At 45.4% G+C, this 20,952-nt stretch overlaps 1 protein-coding gene across 5 annotated transcripts in view; it reads left to right on the top strand.

Moving 5' to 3' along the window:
• The window catches only part of ANK1 (ankyrin 1), an 869,955-nt gene that overhangs the window by 405,244 nt on the left and 443,759 nt on the right, over positions 1 to 20,952 (top strand). For all 5 annotated transcript variants that reach the window (XM_069214086.1, XM_069214083.1, XM_069214082.1 and 2 more), the window contains 2 exons: positions 4,002 to 4,127; positions 7,077 to 7,196. In XM_069214086.1, the coding sequence (XP_069070187.1) occupies positions 4,002 to 4,127; positions 7,077 to 7,196 (246 nt within the window). The remainder of the gene's footprint in view (positions 1 to 4,001; positions 4,128 to 7,076; positions 7,197 to 20,952) is intronic.

Below are 20,952 nucleotides of genomic sequence, written 5' to 3'. Positions count from 1 at the left end.
TGCCGGGGCCCCCAGGGGCACCCCAAGTCCACTTACCGCCAGCCTTTCCATGGCAGTGTTTACCGCCACGGACAGGCTGGCGGTCGGGACTCATAATCCCAGGGCAGCGGGGCCGGCGGTATGGCCGTGGCTATTGCGCCACGGTCATAATAGCTGGCAGAACACCGCCAGCCTGTTGGCGGTGTTACCGCCAGCTTACCGCCGGCCGCCAGGGTCGTAATGACCCCCTCTGTGTCTTTTAGCTGGTGACCCCATCCCTCGTATGTTCCACGTTAGGAAACTATAGTCTGTCATGTAAAAACATCAAAGGAATTACGGCCTCACCCACCACCCTCGGCATCCCACTCCCTTCCATCTGCTATCTTGTGCTGCTTATATGCAATCCGCAGCCCCCAGGTGCCATCAAAACTCGAAATTGAAAACCCCAACTCCCCATCCCAAGGGCGCCTTCGGAAATGTAGGCAGCCCAAGTAAACAGTGCAACTTTGTCAACCAAACAAATATAGTTCTCACCAGTCTGAATGAGTGGACAAGAAGCCGCTAGGGGGGGTGGGATCGTGTCCGTCAGGGCCTGCTACACACTCAGTGTGCCCCATCTCTGGACCTGATCGCGTACAGTTACCCCAGGTCGTCCGCCGTCTGCGGGGTCACCCTTGGGGGCCGCCCGAAGCAGCCGGAGCCATCCACCGACGAGACTGTTGTGCCATCCGAGTCTCTCTCGTTGCTCTCTGGAGGAGATCCTTCTCTGCCCATGGAGGCTGCCGCTCTCAGGGCCTCTGTCCTCCCAGACTCCTTCTGGGATCTTGTTGACCCAGCCCGGCGGCGGGCACAGCGGCGCCGCCCCCGGGAAGCTCCCGGTTTCCTTCTCTCAGCAATATCCAATTTCATGAGCTGCCCTGTTCGTCCTCCGCGGGTCTCCAGCCACTCCCATGCCTCCTCCGTGTTCTGGAAGAATGTGGTCTTGTCCTCCATTATCACTGTCAGTCTTGCAGGGAAGAGGAGTGAGTATTGGATCCCTTCGTTTCTGAGGGCCCTCCTCGCTGCCATAAATGATGCTCTCGTAGTTTGGACGTCCGTAGTAAAGTCTGGAAAGAGAGTTGCTTCTCCGTTCGCCACTCTGGCCCTCTGGAGCAGAATGTCTCTGTCTTCATAGTGGAGTAACCTGGCAACCACTGCACGAGGCGGTCTTCCAGGAGCCAGTGGCCTGGAGGGGACCCGGTGTGCTCTCTCCAGTGTAAAGAATGGTGTCAATTGACCCGGTGCTACCACGGTGCGCAGCCATTCCTCAAGGAATTCCATCATATTTGTACCTTCCGCGCCCTCCGGGAGCCCTACCACCCTTACATTGTTCCTTCGATTTCTTCCCTCTGCGTCCTCTGCCCTGCGCTCCAGACGCATCACTCTGTCTGTGAGGCTCAGTACCGAGGCTTCTAGTTCCTTTTGTCTTGGTGTGAGGTCCGCTAGTGTGGTCTCCGTCTCCTTGACTCTATCTACAAGCTTTTGGTGGTCCGCTCGTTGGAGGCCCATTTCCACCGCCACCTGGTTAATGTCATGTTGTAAGGTTTCTTTTGTGTCCCAATATTTTGTCCAGGGTGTTTTGTACTTTGGCCTGCGTGAGGTCTCGCAGGTCCCCTCCACTGCGGTCAGCGATAGTGGCGCTTTCCATTGCTTCACTCCTGCGTCGGCTCTTAGAGGTCATCGCACAGGGCGGCCCAGAGTCTGGGACCTCAACGATGCCCGAGGCCCCCAGCCGCTACTCCGCCCGCCCCGTTACCGCCGATTCCAGTGCGCCCAGTCCGGGTTCTTTTACGGTACAGTAGCGTCCTGGCCACTCTCTGCAGGTTCCTCCGGTTAGCTATGCCAGGCGTGTTCTCACGTGTGTACTGCCCTTAGGCGGGGTTACAGGTTCAGCGATGGGCCCCACCCTGCGTAGCCCCCAGGGGCCTCATTACTCACGGGGCCCCAAGGTTCATTTACCGATGACCCAAGGTCCTCTCCTGTGCCTCGTCGGTGTGCCCAGTACACCGGCTGCTCTGTGTGGTCGGCAGTTGCTGGGCCCTGTTGTCAAGTCAATCCCTCAGCGGCTATGCCTCTTTCCGGGCATCCGGTCTGTCGCACCTCAATGCCCAGGGACAGCAAGGAAGGCCCGGGGCGTTCAGGAGTCCTCGCACCCCTCAGTTGAGGAGAATTCTGAGGCCTTCAGGCCCAGCGCCGTCCGCACGGTCGGACCGAGCCAGGCGTCCACCCCGGCACGGCCGCCCCGCGGGGCGCAGCGCACCACTCTCCGGTTCTGCTAATGCCAGTCGGGCCTGTCTCGCCCGCCGCCCTAGGCGACATATCTTCGTCCCCTATCAAGGGGGTCACAGGGCCAGAGCCATCGCTCCGCACATTCACAAATATTTTGTATGGATATTCAAAACTGAAAAAAACACAATTTGGTCAGACAGTTTTGAAAAAAAACTTTATTTGCTTCATCTTCTGTTTCTTCCCTCGACCCACCACATTAGAGGGAAAGGGTCCAGCTTTACAAAGTAGGCACAGCATTTGATCTACAACATCACCTTCTGCAAACAGAAAACCTTACTTACCTGAAAAAAACTATTTTGAACCTAGTAGTTTTATGGATTCACATGCAATATTCGCACTTCCTCGTGGGAAGAAAAGGAGAACTTGAATATCAAGATTACATAAACATTCGTAGTGCCCAGACACAAAAACATCTCTCCCAAAGGGGAAAAGAAACTAAGAGGGATTTGTGCCTCTGTACATTGCGGGTTTCCAGAAACGTGATCCTGAGTCAATCCACTCATGGACAAAAAGAATAAAATACTTTAACCTAGAGAAAAATAAGTTGTAATATTCAGAACAATAAAGTACACGGCAAGAGAGAACACATTAAATGAATTCAAGATACTGTACGTTATTAATTAATTGTTACAATTCCGTAACTTTTCCTTTTTGGCTAGCCCCATGCTGAAAAGAAAACACTAAAATGGGAAACAGATCGGCTGGTAACCCTTAAGTTTTGAAAAATGATAATGTTGTTTATTGGCAGCCAATGACTACCTAGAAGTTGGAACCCACAATGCACTACGCTGACATTTAAATTCTCTCCGATTTTCTGGTCTGTATGACGTTATCGGTGAAGAATATTTCCTGCCCTGTAGTCTTTTTTCACTTTCAAAATGTGCTTTTGAAAGAGTTTCTTTATAGTACGTTTAGGGGCTCTAGTCATAAATCTATTTGCATTTGTGAATTCAAGTTACAAATGAATTCATTTACAAGTGCCAATTACTGTGGTACATTCACAAAACTACAATTGTATTCATAAATCCATATATTTACATGTAATATTACACCAGCATGAGACAATGTTATGTGGGGGGAACTGTGTTTCCTATGTCTGGAAGACAGATGGCAGCCATAGAATGAAAGGTTTGCTCCTATCAACAAACTTGACTGAGTTTTCACACACGTTTTCTTGGCCGATTCCTGTCCTGGATTAGGTGGGAGATTGAACCCTCTAGTGTGCAGGAGTATTTATTCCCTACCAGTTGTGAATGGAAAAATGGAATCCTACATGCAAAATCCGATCCACCTGACTCTTAATTAGGCCCATAATAGAAAACTATGATTACAGTTTTTCTTAAAAGGTCTCAGTCAAATGCAGAACGTAGTCATGATGTGCTTGAGATCTCAATGTGCTGGAGAAGAATGAGGAGGTTGGGTGTAGGATCACTCAGTTGCAAGCAGCCTCGCTCAGGTTCATAAAGAATTGCAGCTCTACTACAGTGTCTAGTGCTCCTATAAAAATTGCAGAAGGCATCACAGACAGAAATGTGGCCACTGACTGCACTGCAGGGGATCTCTCAAGTGGGGTGTGTTCTGAGTGAGACCCATATCAGCATATGGATTCACAGTGTCAGCCACTGTAGCAGTGGGTTCCAGGAGGTGCGAGTGAGGCTGTTGAAGGTTACTAACATGCCTCTGCTTTTCTGCAGGTCCTGGAGGGGATGCCGCTTTTCGTAGAGTTGTCTGGGAACCTGGTGCCTCTCAAAAAAGCAACACAACAGCGCAGCTTTAACTTTCAGGCCTTCCGCGAGAACCGGCTCGCCATCCCCGTGAAGGTAAATACCCATCCTTCGAGGCCGGAGGAGAAGCTCGGAGGAGCACTGCTGTGTCCTAGACACTGCCATGTGTTGTACAGTATCTCAGCTCGGAGCTGCGTTGTGTGGCGTGCCTCAGCTCAGAGCAAGTGCGGTGTTGCCTCAGGTCAGCCATGTTGTATGTTGTGTCTCTGCAGTGTTGTGTGCTGTGCCTCTGCAATATTGTGCGTTGTGCCTTAGCAACCATGTGTGCTGTTTCTCTGCAATAGTGTAAGCTGTGTCTCTTCCGTGTTGTAAGATGTCCTTGTGCATTGACGCAGTCTGCTGTTGTTGCATATTTGTGCTGTTGTCGGTTAAGCCTTTGCTGTTGTGTGCTCAGTTGTGCTGCTGATATCCCTGTTCTGTTGTACTGTGTGTCATTTTGCATTCACGCGGTGGACTGCATCTACAACCTCTCATGTCTGATTATGCTGATGGCCTTCTCGGGATTCTCTAGGCTACTTGTCGCTCTAAAGAGAGCCACCGACCTGCCGTAGTCCATACAAAGCTTCACAGTTAATGCAAAGATTCATTGTTTAGAGAACCAAGAAAAAGGATGAGCCGCGGATATCAGAGAAATCATACATCTATATGTTTTTATTAAACAGCCCTTAAGTCACATACTGCGTGGTTGTGCTCTCTTGAGTTGTCTTTGTGTTAATTATTTATTGCCAGCGTGTCTGTTTGCACACAGCAAGCATCGGAAGCTACTTTAGTGCACCTGACTGTTTTGAATCGGGCCGTAGTGTTGTTAAAATCAGTATTTTGGTGCTGTTACATGTTGTGCATCTGTGCTGCTCTGATGCTTATTTTGGTGCGGTTTCGTTATGTGTCGTAGTTATTCTTGATTATGTGCTAAAGTACTGTTGCGCTCTGCATCTTTGTGCTGTTGTCGTGTATTTTTGCGCTGCAAGTACTATGTCTCTTTGGTCATGCAGGTTTTGCAGTAGTGCTTTATAAAGTACTTTTGTGATACTGGAAACCATACTTCCAGGCAATGATGCTGCTGTGTGATGCGTTTTTGTAATGTGTGCTGTATGATAATAATGGGTTTAAATGTTGCACACTGTGACGTCTAATATCGTTGTGCCGTTGGTAAAGATGCCTCCTCCGTGGTACATGTTGTGTAGTGGTGCTGTTACATAGTGTATTTTTATGACGTTGTGAGGAATGCTGTTGTGCTATTATATGCTGTGTCCTTGTACTGCTGTAAAGTGTCCATTTGTGCTGTATGGAGCCATATCTCATCTGTGAGCTGCGTCATTGGCTGTCATGTGTTGTGTTGCAGCTGTTTTATGATTAGCGTTTTTCTGCTCTTGCATTGTCCCTACATTGGTGTTTAGTTATGTACTTATGGTGCATGCTGCCAGCTTGCTGTTATGAACTGTGCCTTTGTGAAGTTGTTCCTACGTCTTTGTGTTTTTATGAGCGGATTACGATTCTTATGCTGCTGTGAGCTGTTTTGATGCGTGTTCTCCTTGTATTCTCCTGTTGAAAGCTATGTCTTTGTGCTGGTACAATTTTGTCTTTGTGCTGTTAGCTTTGTCTTTTTGCTGTGCTTTATCTTCGTCTTTGGGTGTTGTGTCTTTGTGCGCACTTTTATATTTGTGGAGCTTTGTGGTTGTGGTGCTGTTTCTGCAGCTTTCCTGCTACAGTATTGAGGGCTGTGTGTGCATGTCATTTCACTGATATGTTTTTACGCTGTGGAATGTTTCGTTTTTGTGCTGTTGTTTGCTGTGTTTTTATGCTGTTGGGAGCAGTATGAGTTCCGTCTGTACATACGAGCTGTCTCAGTAATGTTCAGGACTGTCCTTTATCAGCACTTCGAGCTGTGATTCTGATTTTTTAAAATCTTTGTGCTGCTTCGTTTTTTCTGTCCATAATGTGCTGCATCCCTACATCCTTCCATGAAGGTGCATACTGTCTTCTTGCTGTTGTGTTCTGTCATCGAGCTGTTGAAGCTTATTTTTTGCGGTTGCAATTTTCCTTTATGGTGGTATGAGTTGTCTCTGTGCTACTTGTGCTGCCCATGTACTAATGAGAACATACTATATTGCTGTGATTAGTGTTTGCACTGTAGAAGGTTGTCTTTGTTCTGTCACGCGCTGACTGGCTTCAATATTTTTAAACTACCTCTAGGTGTGCCAAGTAAAATATGTATTGTTACAAGCCATCTTTTCTATGTTTTCTGAGTTTTGTGTTGCTGCACATTCTTTTGTTTTCTGATGCAAATTATTTTGTGCCGCAGCACGTACATTTGCTTTTGGGTGTTATATTTTTGCGGCTGCAAGCTGTCCTGATTTTGTTGCACCTTGCCTTTAAGCTGTTGTGATTTGTTCTTATGCTTTTGCATGTTGGCTTTAATTTTATTTGTCATTTTTCTGCTGTGATATCTTTTGCTATTGCAAGTTATCTCTTTGCTGCCAGAAGTTGTCTTTTAGGCTGTTTTAAAAATTATTTTGTGGCATTCTAAGCTGCTTCGGTGTTGTGACTTGTCTTTATGATGTGTGCAATGCTATATTTGTGCTTTTGCAAGCAATTTTTGTGCTATTTAGGTAGTCTTGGTGCTTTTCCCTTCAGTTGTTACTTGTTGTCTCTGCGCTGTCTCTTTTGAGCTGTGTAGTCTGTTGGGAAATGTCATTGAACTGTTCTAAGATGTGCTCATGTTCTGATGAAGATGTCCTTGTGTTAATGCAAGCTTTGACGTGTAGTGTGCCCCTTGATATTTATTTTCCTTTATGCAAACTTGTCGTATCTGTGTGTATTGCTCTGTGCTCTTACGTGCTGTCTTTTGCTCTATGATGTGCTCTGGCTTTGAGCATTGTGCTGTGCTGTTGTGTGTGTCTCAAACTTTGTTACTTTGGTGTCCCTGGTGTCTAATCCTTAAGCAAAGAGTCTGCCCCCTTCTCTTCTGTGGGGTTTTGTCTTTAGGTGAGAGACAGCACCCGAGAAGGTTGTGGTTCTCTCTCTTTCCTACGCAAGGCGATGAAGTACGAGGACTCCCAGCATATCCTCTGTCACCTGAATATCAGCATGCCATCATGTAATAAGGTATGTATTGCCAATACTGCTGCATGTATGAGACCAGTTACACAGATAACAAGTACTGATTCCACCATGTAGCAAGGGTACCTGCCCTGTGGCTCTTATGTTACTATTCCTGCAAACTCACATATGAACTGATTAACACAGGTTAAGTTTACACGGACTACAAGGCAGAGTTATCACGCGCTATCCGTTTACTCCCGCTTCGTTCACGTCCTAATAGACGTACGGTGACTCGAAGAATCAAGATTGGGCCCATCAGGACCCCATGTTTAGCGTTACCTGAAACTACGGATACACCACATGATTAACATCCATGAATACGGCAAGCCACATAGTGTAAAGACAGGAGTATTAGCCAGAATTTATGGCAAGAATGATCATAATCAGTGGATTCAAAGATATACTTTAGGGGCTACAGCAGCCCTATCGGAACTAGTCTTCATCCAAGCTTGAATCTATGAGCCTTGAAAAAGTCCGCAAGGACGAAACACGTGTTGGCTGTTTTCTGATCTTGGATTAAACACTTTTTGCAACTCTACTCATCTTGGACTGTATACTTATTATAGAGACTTTGAGTGCCCTGGTCCCTGTTTCTTTTTCAATTTAAGTTTACATGTTATAGCCTTCGTTTTGTATTCACAAAATGTGAATTTAAACTTTTATTAAGATTTACTAACCAATCAAATCACACCAGTATAAAGATTTGCTCACACATACAATTTCAAAAGTACCAAGGATACAGTGTTTGACTATCATTTTGTCCATGTAATTTTGATTGTATAATAAAACATCCCTGGTTACTGTGTATGAATATCAATATACATAATGACTAGGAATTCACTTACTTGCACTCACTCGGCAAGAGAAAGGGACGACAGTTATTTAAGGTAAATCAATAAACAAAAATGTTTGCTCCAAAATAGGATATTGAGCTCTACTAATAATATTTCATACAGTCAGAAGGAGCACTTCATAAACAATGACCTCTGAAATCAAAAACATACTTATGGACCATAAAAGTATGCAACATGCGTCTTAACTAGAAACCATGTTCTGGCACACACAGTAGATGACTCCTGCACCTGACAATGGTTTCAAGAAAAGAGGGTCTTAGTGAATAGAGAAAAGTTATGCAGTAATTAAATAAATCAAAAGTAAAAATAATTATTCCTATTGTTTGCCTCGTAAAGATTTCTTTGTGCTATGTGCTTTGAACAACATTGTACAGTATGAAATTAGTACTTACGTGTAACTCCAGTTCTCCAACATTGATATTTTTTATACATTCACCTACTTGAATCGTTCCCCGTTACCAGACTGGGAATCCCGGGTACAATGAAATAGTAGTATCGAGTGTAAAAAGGTCCATAGGCCTGAAACAATGTTGTATATTTAGTAGCAAATCCACCTCATTTGAAAGCACTAAAACTTCACCAGTGAGGTGGAAGCTTAAGTTCTCTTACTCCCCCTTGAGGTCACCATAGCTAAGATTTCAAAGCACAAGTGTGAGACTAATATTAGATGAGCCTCTGACAGGGAAGGAGAGAGGGCTGCATGTGAATATATAAAAGATAAATGTTGAAGAACTGGAATTACAGGTAACTAATTTATTTTCCGACATTGGATCTTTTACATAGTCACATGCTTGAATAAGACTAGCAAGCAGTACACATTATAAAGTATAACCAAAAGAAGCAGGTTCACCTTTATCGGAAAAGGCTTCTCAGAACTACCTATCCCACTGCTGCGTCAGCTTCTGTGTCCATGTCCAGGCAGTAGTGCTTCATGAATATATGCCGGCTCTTCCAGGTAGCTGCATGGCAGATGTCTTTCAAGGACACCCAAGCGCAGAGTTATGCAGTTGATGCCATGCTCCTGCTGGAATGTGCCCTCACTCTTCCCTGGAGTGGGTGCTTGACCTTGGCATGGCAGAAGGAAATACAGGCCGAGAGCCAACGAGCCATCCCCTGCTTGGACAGGGGACACCCTGATCTTGGTTGCCCAAAAGACACAAACATGTGGTCTGAAATAGGTATATCCTTTGTTTTATCTATGTAGTACCTGAGGCATCTACGAAGGTCCAATGAATACAACAATCTTTCTGCTGATGTTGATGGATTTAGGCAGAAACAATGAAAAATTACAAGGTCATGCAAATAAAAATCTGTAGGAAACTTAGGTATAAAGTTAAGGGTTGGTCCTCAAGGTTATTTTATCCTTTGGAAACTTAAGGAAAGGCTCCTTGATGGTAAATGCTTGAATCACCCCCACTCTCCGCGCAGATGTTAATGCCAATAGAAGCGCTGTCTTCCATAAGACAAATTTTAAATGTGCCTTATCTATTGGGTCAAAAGGAGGCAGCATCAACTGACTGAGGACAGTATTAAGGGCATGATTTAGAACTTAGTGGACCGAATACAGTATAGAATGATTGGAGTCATGGTCACCCATAGCTCCATGCACTGGTGGAACCATTGGCCTTTAAACTACTCTGGGTGAATCTCTTGGAGGGGGTAGTGGTAACGGATGTGGAGGAGGATTGGCTGATAAAGGAGTTGGCTGTTGTGGTAGTTGTTGCAGTACTATCTTTTGAATAGTTTCCATTGTTTGCTGTAATTTAGTTAAAAAAGCCATTGGGACCGCACCTGAACAAATTCTTGTTGCCCATGTCTAGACAAAATGCAAGACCTTGAGGGATGAGAAATTCAATCCTGATGACAATCATAGTCTGAATAAAAGTTGCCTTCCTCCATGTCCTCTCCAAACTTCAGGACATTTTTCACACTCACTTGTGTTGGGTTGTATGCAGTTTGCAAACCATTCTCACTTGCCTCATCTTCGTGATCAAATTGCAAAATTTGAGTTGGTGGGATTGCTGCTACCTTCAATGGTGAAAGCAGAGGTGTGAAAACTGCTTTTGAAGGTGTTGATGTCGACTGCATGGTTGTCAACAACACTGTCATCAAGTCCTTAAGAGATTTAGATGGCAAACTTCTACAAATGTCACATGTATATACCTTGTGTTTCAGATACAGGCAAAAAATACACTGTAAATGAGAATCTTCAATGTAAATAATTTTTAGACCATACGATGAGCAAGCCTTGAAAAAAGATTTCTTGCCTCTGTCAGCCATGATGACAGTTGGTAACACTTGGCTGTCCAGTAAAATGATCCCCCTGGCCCATACCTTTATTTAATTTCCCTAAAAACTACTCACAGTACTTCTGTGCCGAAGATAGGGCTGATTGAAATCCAAGGCAGATCAAGAAAGTAACAAATTTAAGGTTCACTGAAAGGCCAGTGCAGATCTCTGCATTAGAAATCTGAGCTATAGTAGCCTCTAGGGGGAGTAGGAGAGTTTAAGCTTCCACCTCATTGGCTGAAGTTTGGGCGCTGTCAAATGGGGTGGATGTGCTACTAAATAAACAATGATCTTCCAGTCCTATGTGCATTTTACACTGTTTGCGGTACATTTTACATGTTATACTGCTATTTTACTGTAGTGGGGATTCCCAGCCTGATGACAAGGAATTATTTAAGTACCTGAATATATAAAAGATCCAATGTTGAAAAAATAGCATTTTACTCATTCAAACATAGTGAGTATCTCCAAAGCAAAATGCATGGTTTTAAGTTGTAGTACACCATGTTTTATAGAAGTAAACTTTTTCCTTTATTTACTCATTATATGTTGCTCATAAGCTTACATCCTGTAAATGGCCAAATTATTATTTGTGTCTGCATGTGACTGCAAATAGTATTGGAAGCAAAAAAGCAGCATGGCTATAGTGTTATGTTAATGTATGAAACGTCCATGTTACACAAATGAGAGAGCACTTGTGTTTTTGAGAGGCAGGTGGTCCCCACCCGCACTCATTTTTTGAAGACCAGAACAAGAAAGAGAAAGGCAAAAACGAGAAAGAAGGAAGAAGAGAAAGACAAAAACAGATTGACAAAGGAAGAAAGCAGTAAATAGTGCAATCTGCCTGTCTGATAAAGAGGCAGGGAGTGTCTGGTGGTGCATTAGAGGCATGAGGTAGAAACAAGACTAGACATATTTGGTATTCTGCAAGCCAGGCATTTGTCACCACTGACTGCATGCTACTGAAGAATACCTCGGGCACCGGCACTTATTATTTTAGAAATTCAGCACTGTCTTTTCAGGCTCAAGGGTGGACTGCATTAACGAGCGCTCAGGCAAAGCGCAAAGCTCCCTTTGTGGTAGACTCACCTCAACCTCGAGATGGTTTGACTCTAGGTTCCCAGGGCTGATCGGAGGGTGTTGGCGGAATAGGGTGCACCTGATGGTCCAGGCCTGTATCATTTCCTATCCCAGAACTCCATCCTTTTGTTTTTGGAAAGGCAAACCCTCTCCCTCCACTGCAGAAAAGAGATCCAAAATGATCAAAGATTAGATGGCTTAGCGGCCCTTTACATGTAGCCATAAAGGGGCCGCATGACGTGGCGGCCTGCAATTGATGAGCCTGCCAGCAGTCACAACATGGTGGTCCGCGATGTAGGTTGCCTGTGAGCAATGTGTGGGCCCCAACAGAACTGCTGCTGGAAGCAGGATAGCCCTGGATCCACACCTCATGTGGCAATGTGATAATTCTAGTGGGCATCGGAGCAACCTAAGTGGGAAGCAGTAGGGCACAGCGTGCCTGTAAAAGCTGCCTCCTTTTGATGACTACTGCCCGCCTCCTTGAGCCTATACAGGGAGTGCAGAATTATTAGGCAAATGAGTATTTTGACCACATCATCCTCTTTATGCATGTTGTCTTACTCCAAGCTGTATAGGCTCGAAAGCCTACTACCAATTAAGCATATTAGGTGATGTGCATCTCTGTAATGAGAAGGGGTGTGGTCTAATGACATCAACACCGTATATCAGGTGTGCATAATTATTAGGCAACTTCCTTTCCTTTGGCAAAATGGGTCAAAAGAAGGACTTGACAGGCTCAGAAAAGTCAAAAATAGTGAGATATCTTGCAGAGGGATGCAGCACTCTTAAAATTGCAAAGCTTCTGAAGCGTGATCATCGAACAATCAAGCGTTTCATTCAAAATAGTCAACAGGGTCGCAAGAAGCGTGTGGAAAAACCAAGGCGCAAAATAACTGCCCATGAACTGAAAAAAGTCAAGCGTGCAGCTGCCACGATGCCACTTGCCACCAGTTTGGCCATATTTCAGAGCTGCAACATCACTGGAGTGCCCAAAAGCACAAGGTGTGCAATACTCAGAGACATGGCCAAGGTAAGAAAGGCTGAAAGACGACCACCACTGAACAAGACACACAAGCTGAAACGTCAAGACTGGGCCAAGAAATATCTCAAGACTGATTTTTCTAAGGTTTTATGGACTGATGAAATGAGAGTGAGTCTTGATGGGCCAGATGGATGGGCCCGTGGCTGGATTGGTAAAGGGCAGAGAGCTCCAGTCCGACTCAAACGCCAGCAAGGTGGAGGTGGAGTACTGGTTTGGGCTGGTATCATCAAAGATGAGCTTGTGGGGCCTTTTCGGGTTGAGGATGGAGTCAAGCTCAACTCCCAGTCCTACTGCCAGTTCCTGGAAGACACTTTCTTCAAGCAGTGGTACAGGAAGAAGTCTGCATCCCTCAAGAAAAACATGATTTTCATGCAGGACAATGCTCCATCACACGCGTCCAAGTACTCCACAGCGTGGCTGGCAAGAAAGGGTATAAAAGAAGGAAATCTAATGACATGGCCTCCTTGTTCACCTGATCTGAACCCCATTGAGAACCTGTGGTCCATCATCAAATGTGAGATTTACAAGGAGGGAAAACAGTACACCTCTCTGAACAGTGTCTGGGAGGCTGTGGTTGCTGCTGCACGCAATGTTGATGGTGAACAGATCAAAACACTGACAGAATCCATGGATGGCAGGCTTTTGAGTGTCTTTGCAAAGAAAGGTGGCTATATTGGTCACTGATTTGTTTTTGTTTTGTTTTTGAATGTCAGAAATGTATATTTGTGAATGTTGAGATGTTATATTGGTTTCACTGGTAATGATAAATAATTGAAATGGGTATATATTTTTTTTTGTTAAGTTGCCTAATAATTATGCACAGTGATAGTCACCTGCACACACAGATATCCCCCTAACATAGCTAAAACTAAAAACAAACTAAAAACTACTTCCAAAAATATTCAGTTTTGATATTAATGAGTTTTTTGGGTTCATTGAGAACATGGTTGTTGTTCAATAATAAAATTAATCCTCAAAAATACAACTTGCCTAATAATTCTGCACTCCCTGTAGAGGAACCAGCTGCCTCCTTTTGATGACCACTGCCCACCTGCGGTGAGCCTACTTAGGAACCTCTCCCCCCGACACATAGAGACTGACTCAACTCTATAAGGTGGTTTGAATTTGATGGGCTTCCATTACCACGACTCCTAAAGAGATGAAGCCAATGACCACCACAGAAAACAATGACTTTTTACTATATACCATGCACCTCCATCTCAGGCAGATTGGGTGGATGCTGACCCTGAGCACTCCCTTTCAGCTGGTCCAACACCAGGAAAGACATTAGTCAGCTTGCTGATAAACTTGAAGGCTTCTGTCAGGAGTATTGACCATATGTTCACTGCAATCGAAGGCAGTATGAAAGAACTTGAGAGGACATTTGGCCAACTTGAGGTGCAACATATAGAGCTACGCCTGACAAAAAAAGAGACTATCAGCAGTTAGATGGAGGTTAAAGAGCTAGAAGAACTATAAGCTGTTGCAATGAAGTTGTTGTCACTGTGTACCCAAGCCCTGATAGGCTGCTCATGGCACTGACTCTGCTCGCCTGATCAGATTCAGCCATCATTGACCAAAGTGTCTTTAAGCTGGCAAGTAACTTATCCGGGACCTGCACTTTTGAAGAGGACAACATTGTTGTTTCACATCAGAGAGCCCCAGCAACCATCACCAAGACTTACTAGATTGGAGGAATTATGCCTGCTGCAGCGGTGAGGCCCACTGTTGCCGGCATCGTCCAGCCCATCAACCTGTTGCTTACCAACACAGACATCAGCAAGCAGCTTGTGGCTGCCTGACCCAAGTGGGACAGCTGCTTGACTCGACTGCATCCTGCACAATTTTAGTGAATATGAACTGTAAGTGGACGGCTGAACTGCAGCCTGCTATGACTCAGAGATGGGTGAGAAATCAACCACAAATACGGATATCCTGTCTGCCAAACTCTAAAGCCCATTATATCCAATGGGATTTGATTGCGATGGACGGGATATCCGTCACTGCTGTGACAGAGTACCAACATCTAAATCAGGCCGTAAGAGAGGTGTAGCTAAAGAATGAAGTATAGAGAGATAGGGCCAGACTTCATGACTGTATTAACATTACACCTGCATATCAGCTACCTGTTACTTTTTGTCTGTGTCCAGTTGTTGGAAATAGCCCTTTTTGCAGGGTTATCCCCAAACCTTTTGCTTCTAACCTCCTGTTTTTGATCCTGTGCTGAATTTCATATTTGCTGGCTTTATGACTCAAGGCACTTAACCACTGCTGACCAGTACTACAGTGCTCTCTGTCTAAATGGTGTTGGTGATTGGTTTATCCATGATTGGCATATTTGATTTACTAGTAAGCCCTTAGTAAAGTGCACTATGTGTGACAAGGCCCTGAAAAACAGATGCTACTACTGGGCCTTCAGCACTGATTGTGCCATCCACAAGTAGCCCCATAAACATGTCTCAGACCTGCCACTGCAGTGTCTGTGTATGCAGTTTTTAACTGCCATTTCGATCTGGCAAGTGCACCCACTTGCCAGGCCTGAACCTTCCCTTTTATTACCTGTAAGTCACCCCTACGGTAGGCCCAAGGCAGCCCGCAGTGTATGTAAAAGGTAGGACATGCACCAATGTGTTTGACATGTCCTGATAGTGAAATACTGCTAAATTTGTTTTCACTATTGCAAGGCATATCTGTCCCACAGGGTGACATGGGGATCGCCTTGAAATATCTTTAAGTGTAATTTCCCGTTGAGAGCAGTTAGAGATGTGGCGTTTGGGGTCTCTGAACTCACAATTTACAAATACATCTTTTGGTGAAGTTTGTTTTTGAATTGTGGGTTTGAATATGCCACTGTTAGAAAGTGGGCATTTTCTTGCTTAATCATTCGGTGCCTCTGCCTGTCTGCTGAATACACGTCTGGGTCAGGATGACAGTTGGGCTGTTTGTGTATTCACAGGTGAAGGTTTCCTCTTAGTAAACTTATTTATGTTGCAAGACACTTTCAAGGGACCTGGAAACTCAAACATGGTTTCAAATGTCTGGGCACACTAGACTTTTACATGGAAAGTCGCTTTTCAGGTGGGGATTTTGTCAAGTGGCTGTAGAAGCAAATTACCTGAAATTAATGGCCAACAACTAAATATGATTTTTTTCACAAAGGCAAGGTGGTGCATTGTTACAGCAAAAGCAGTGGCAAATGGACTTCACAAACAGCCTGCCTTGGCATCATTTTCAAAAATGTTGCGGGGGCTACTTCCCACAAATGTTATGCATATGACATCAAGAGCATATATTCCTCCGAAATGTAAGTCAAAACAACAATGACGCTGAAAAATATTAAAATGAGTCAACACAAAATAACACATTAACAACCAAATGGCAGCATAACAGAAAACAATGACACAGCATACATGGTAGCCTGTAATCACTTACAAACACACACTACAACACAAAAGTGCAATAACACAACAGTGCACCCCATAACACAACAAAAGCACAACCACAACACTGTACCAACACAATGCAACAACAAAACACAAAATCAGGACAGCTACTAGCACACTACAACACAATGGCAATGTTATGCTATATTGTGTTGGTGCATAGTGTTGGTACTATGTTGTGTTGTCTTGGTAAGTTGTGCAATATTGCTTTTACTGTATTTCTATGATTTTCTTTAACTGTTATTGCGTTGTTTTGTCACGGTCTTATGGCATATAGTGTTGTGTACTTACTGTGTGGTGGATTTATAGTTATTTTGCAGTGTGCTTTATTGCTCTTACAGTAGTGTTGGAATGTATTTGTTTCTAGCATATGTTGCTGTAGATACGCATGCTCTGCATTCTCCTGCCATCTAGTGTTGGGCTTGCTTGGACATATGCAACTTGATTTTCATTGAAGAATTCTCCCAAGTGTTGAGGTATATGGTGACTCCTCCTTGGGCCTGCATTAAGCATGGGTACAACTCCATTTTAGATTGTTTTTTTTCTGCCATAGGGTTCGGACGTGATGACCAGAGCTCCAGGATTTAGGGACCCTTCGACGCTTTCATTCACTATTCTCAGTCTTCTTTCAATGCCAATCAGAGCAGAAAACAACATACTACTGTAGACTCATTACCAAGACCTCCACGACAGAGGATCAACAGACTTTCCACTGCTGGGCTGGCTAGGGGTCTCGAGCTCTGAAGCCTGGAACCGCTACTTGACGTTTTCTCCTTCAACACTGCACAGCTGGTGAAGAAACAGATCCCATTTAAACACTGCTCCCGCTGTAACGCAAAATACGCCTGGTCTGACCACCACCAAGTGTATACTTTGTGTTTGTTGCCCCCATATGATGACACTAAGTGTGAGGCCTGTCTGCCATACAGGTCAAAAAAGATTCTTTGTCATCCAAGGGATAGGCGCTGGGCACACTATAAGATGTACAGACATTCCACAGAAGACACCCCAGACACCTTCGGGGAAGAAACCCCCAATACCAAGGACATAGAGGAATCTGGGTCTTTGGCTATTTTAGCTCACCAGCCATTGCAGGAGGTGGATTTCTCCTCCAGTTGAGTTAAAGAGCTCTAACAATCCCCATTTCAAAGTCGAGGCAACAGGACCATGCACATGGGTAATGCCATGGGCAGTAAGTTTGGTAGACCCTTATGCCAAGCTCACCAAAGAACCTTGAGATAGGGCATTGCACCATCCTCAAGGGGGTTGAGCCATTAGCTCCTCAAAGTTGAGCCAACGGTCCAGAGAAACGGGCACAAGAAACCTACGAAGCCAGCATCCCCCCAAATCCATGGGCTCTTAACATTCCCTACAAGTTGACAAGACTAAACTTTTAGCCTCCTAGGAGCCCAAGCTTATGCTATCATTGAAAATGTCTATCGGCCCCAAGGCCCCACTGCCACCAAAAGCATCCCTTAACTGACACCACCTTCAGTACTGAAACACCAGGAGTCATGATCTACCTCGACCTCCTACCTCAAAGGTGTTGCTTCCAAGGGCTAACCCATTGACACCAAGGAGCATTGGCTCTGAAAGCCCAGACAACTCGGAGTTGTCTCCATGAGTTGCTCCCTGCAGAGCTCGATCTCTGCAAAATAGACTATATCGATTTATAGATAGGAAAGGTTACTACTAAACCACTGCCCGAGGTGGTGGACACCCTACCCCACCTAAGTGGAAGCCAACCATTGAGGAGGACTTATCTTTAGGGCCATAACTGCCTCCCAAGCACATAAGGAGGCACAAGGACAAGGGCACCAGCCCCATCCACTTTGCCCCTTCTACTCCACCACCACCTCCTCTGCCTCCTCTTACTTCACCTCCTTCTCTTCCAACCCGGCCATCTCCAGACACACTACCAAAGGCATATGGACCTCTGGGTTCACCTCAGTTTTTGGCAGGATTATATATCCCCTACCACGCGGATGAACCATATGACAGAGCTTGGAAGCCAGGTGAGGGGGGAGACCTCTGGGATGATTATTCATGAGCTCCCACTGGGTACCCTTAGCCAGGTCTAAATCCCTCCAAACCCTCCCCACTTTATACCACAAGGTAATGCAATAGACATCCCAATACCATAAAGTGGACCTCCATGTAGTTCAGAAGAACGAGTTACTTACCTTCGGTAACGACTTTTCTGGTGGATACATTAGCTACCTGTGGATTCCTCACCTCATGAATACTCCCATGGCGCCAGCATTCAACGGAAATCTTCTTACTAGTCTCTGCACGTCGACGAGGACGTCACTGTCTCGCACGCGACGCCGTCTGACGTCATACAGGCAATAAGAGGTCCTCGACGACGTGCAGACGTCAGTACCAATCATTTTTTACGTGCATGAGAACAACCAGGCAATGCAATGAAAGAGCAAGGCAACATCCATTATATTGTAAAATACACCACATTGTATGAATAACTGTAAATCTTTTTATGTACATATATATATATATATAAAACTCTCTCTTTTAAAATATATACACACACCAAGTATATACATAAAGATATATACACATATATATATACAAATATATTATATATATACATCTATTGCACCCTCAAGGACCAAGAGGAGCGCACTCAAGGATTACTTGGCAAGACCTTAAAGGCAACGGGGAGGCGGGCGGGACCGTGAGGAATCCACAGGTAGCTAATGTATCCACCAGAAAAGTCGTTACCGAAGGTAAGTAACTCGTTCTTCTGATGGATACAACTACCTGTGGATTCCTCACCTCATGAATAGAGTCCCAAAGCAGTACCACGCCCGGCGGTGGGTGCCTAAATGGTCAAACCAAGAAATCCTGCAGCACTGACCGTGCAAAATGGCCGTCCCTTCTAACCTCAGAATCTAAACAGTAATGTTTTGCAAAAGTGTGAAGGGACGACCAAGTTGCGGCCTTGCAGATGTCGACCACAGGAACACCTCTGGCTAAGGCCGAAGTGGCCGACTTAGCTCTGGTGGAATGAGCTCTAATGCCCTCAGGAGGATCCTTCTTTGCCAAAGAGTAACATATTTTAATGCAAAGAACAACCCACCTGGATAGTGTTCTCTTGTGGACTGCCTTTCCTCTCCTCTTGCCCACGTATCCAATAAACAGCTGATCCTCCAGCCTGAAATCCCTTGTTCTATCGATAAAGAAGCTCAACGCTCTCTTTGGGTCCAGACGGTGCAGTCTTTCTTCCTCTTTGGAAGGATGAGGCGGAGGATAGAACGTGGACAAAGTAATTGCCTGGGCCAAATGGAAGGGTGAAACAACCTTCGGGAGGAAAGCAGCCTTGGTCCTCAACACCACCTTATCCCCATAAAAAGTTGTATAAGGGGGTTTTACTGATAAGGCCTGCAACTCACTCACTCTCCTTGCTGATGTTATAGCTATTAGGAAGACTGTTTTTAAAACCAAATACCTCAAGGGGCAAGAATGCATAGGTTCAAAAGGGGACCCCATAAGGAAAGTCAGGACTAAGGACAAATCCCATTGCGGCATAACGAATGGCTTCGGAGGATATTGATTTAGAAGACCTTTCAAGAATCTGATAACAATAGGGGATTTAAATAAAGATGGTTGGTCTGGAAGACATATGAAGGCTGACAAGGCCGATAAATAACCTTTAATGGTAGCCACTGCACAACCTTTTTGCGCCAGAGATAGAGCAAAAGACAAAATGTCCGATAGATGAGCATGTAAGGGATCAATCTGCCTCTCTCCACACCACGCAACAAATTTAGACCACCTATTAGCGTAGAAAGATTTAGTGGAGTGTCGCCTGGCCGCTAATATAACATCCACTACCTCAGGCGGGAGAGAGAAGGAACTCAGGTTGCCCCGTTCAATCTCCAGGCATGTAGGTGCAGACTCTGGAGGTTGGGGTGTAGAACCTGCCCCTGCGACTGCGAGAGGAGGTCTGCCCTGAAAGGGAGACGGAGCGGCGGGCACGTTGAGAGTTGGAGAAGATCGGAGTACCACACCCTCCTTGGCCAATCCGGAGCTATTAAGATTACTAGAGCCCGGTCTTGGCGAATCTTCCTCAATACTCGAGGAATCAAGGGTATGGGAGGAAACGCGTAAAACAACTGGCCGCACCAGGTCATTTGAAACGCGTCCCCCAACGCTTCCTGCATCGGATACTGAAGGCTGCAGAACAACGGACAATGCGCGTTCTCTCGAGTGGCGAACAGATCTACCCGAGGAAACCCCCACTTCTGGAAGATTAAACGGACTTGATCTGGATGGAGACGCCACTCGTGGTCTGCCGAGAAGTGGCGACTGAGACTGTCCGCACGCACGTTCAAAACTCCGGCCAGATGGTTTGCTATCAAGCAAATCCGATGGTCCTTTGCCCAGGACCATAGTCGAAGAGCTTCTCTGCAGAGAAGGTACGACCCCACTCCTCCCTGCTTGTTTATGTACCACATCGTGGTAGTATTGTCCGTTAGGACCTGTACCGACTGACCACGAAGGGAAGGGAGGAAGGCCTTGAGAGCCAGACGTACAGCCCGTAACTCTAACAGATTGATGTGAAAAATCTGTTCCTCTGGAGACCAAAGACCTTTGATCTCCAGATCCCCCAGATGAGCTCCCCACCCTAGAGTGGAAGCATCCGTTATGACTGTTGTCACTGGTGGCGACTGCTGGAACGGCTTTCCTTGTGAAAGATTGTTGCTTGCAATCCACCACTTCAAATCCACAGCAGCATCTCTGGAGATCTTGACAGTACCCTCTAGATCCCCTCTGTGTTGAGACCACTGCCTTCGGAGGCACCACTGAAGAGCCCTCATGTGCCAGCGAGCATGCGTGACCAACAGAATGCAGGAGGCAAAAAGACCGAGCAGACGAAGGACCTTGAGGACTGGAACTACCGCTCCATTTCGAAACATTGGAACCAAATCCTGAATATCTTGAATCCGCTGAGGCGGAGGAAAGGCCCGACCCAATGTTGTATCCAGTACTGCCCCTATGAACAGGAGGCGCTGAGAGGGCTCTAGGTGAGA

This window comes from Pleurodeles waltl, chromosome 11 (assembly GCF_031143425.1).
Source record: "Pleurodeles waltl isolate 20211129_DDA chromosome 11, aPleWal1.hap1.20221129, whole genome shotgun sequence".
Classification (NCBI taxonomy): domain Eukaryota; kingdom Metazoa; phylum Chordata; class Amphibia; order Caudata; family Salamandridae; genus Pleurodeles; species Pleurodeles waltl.
The sequence above is the reverse complement of the archived record's forward strand: the minus strand, read 5'-3'. Positions and strand labels throughout refer to the sequence as shown.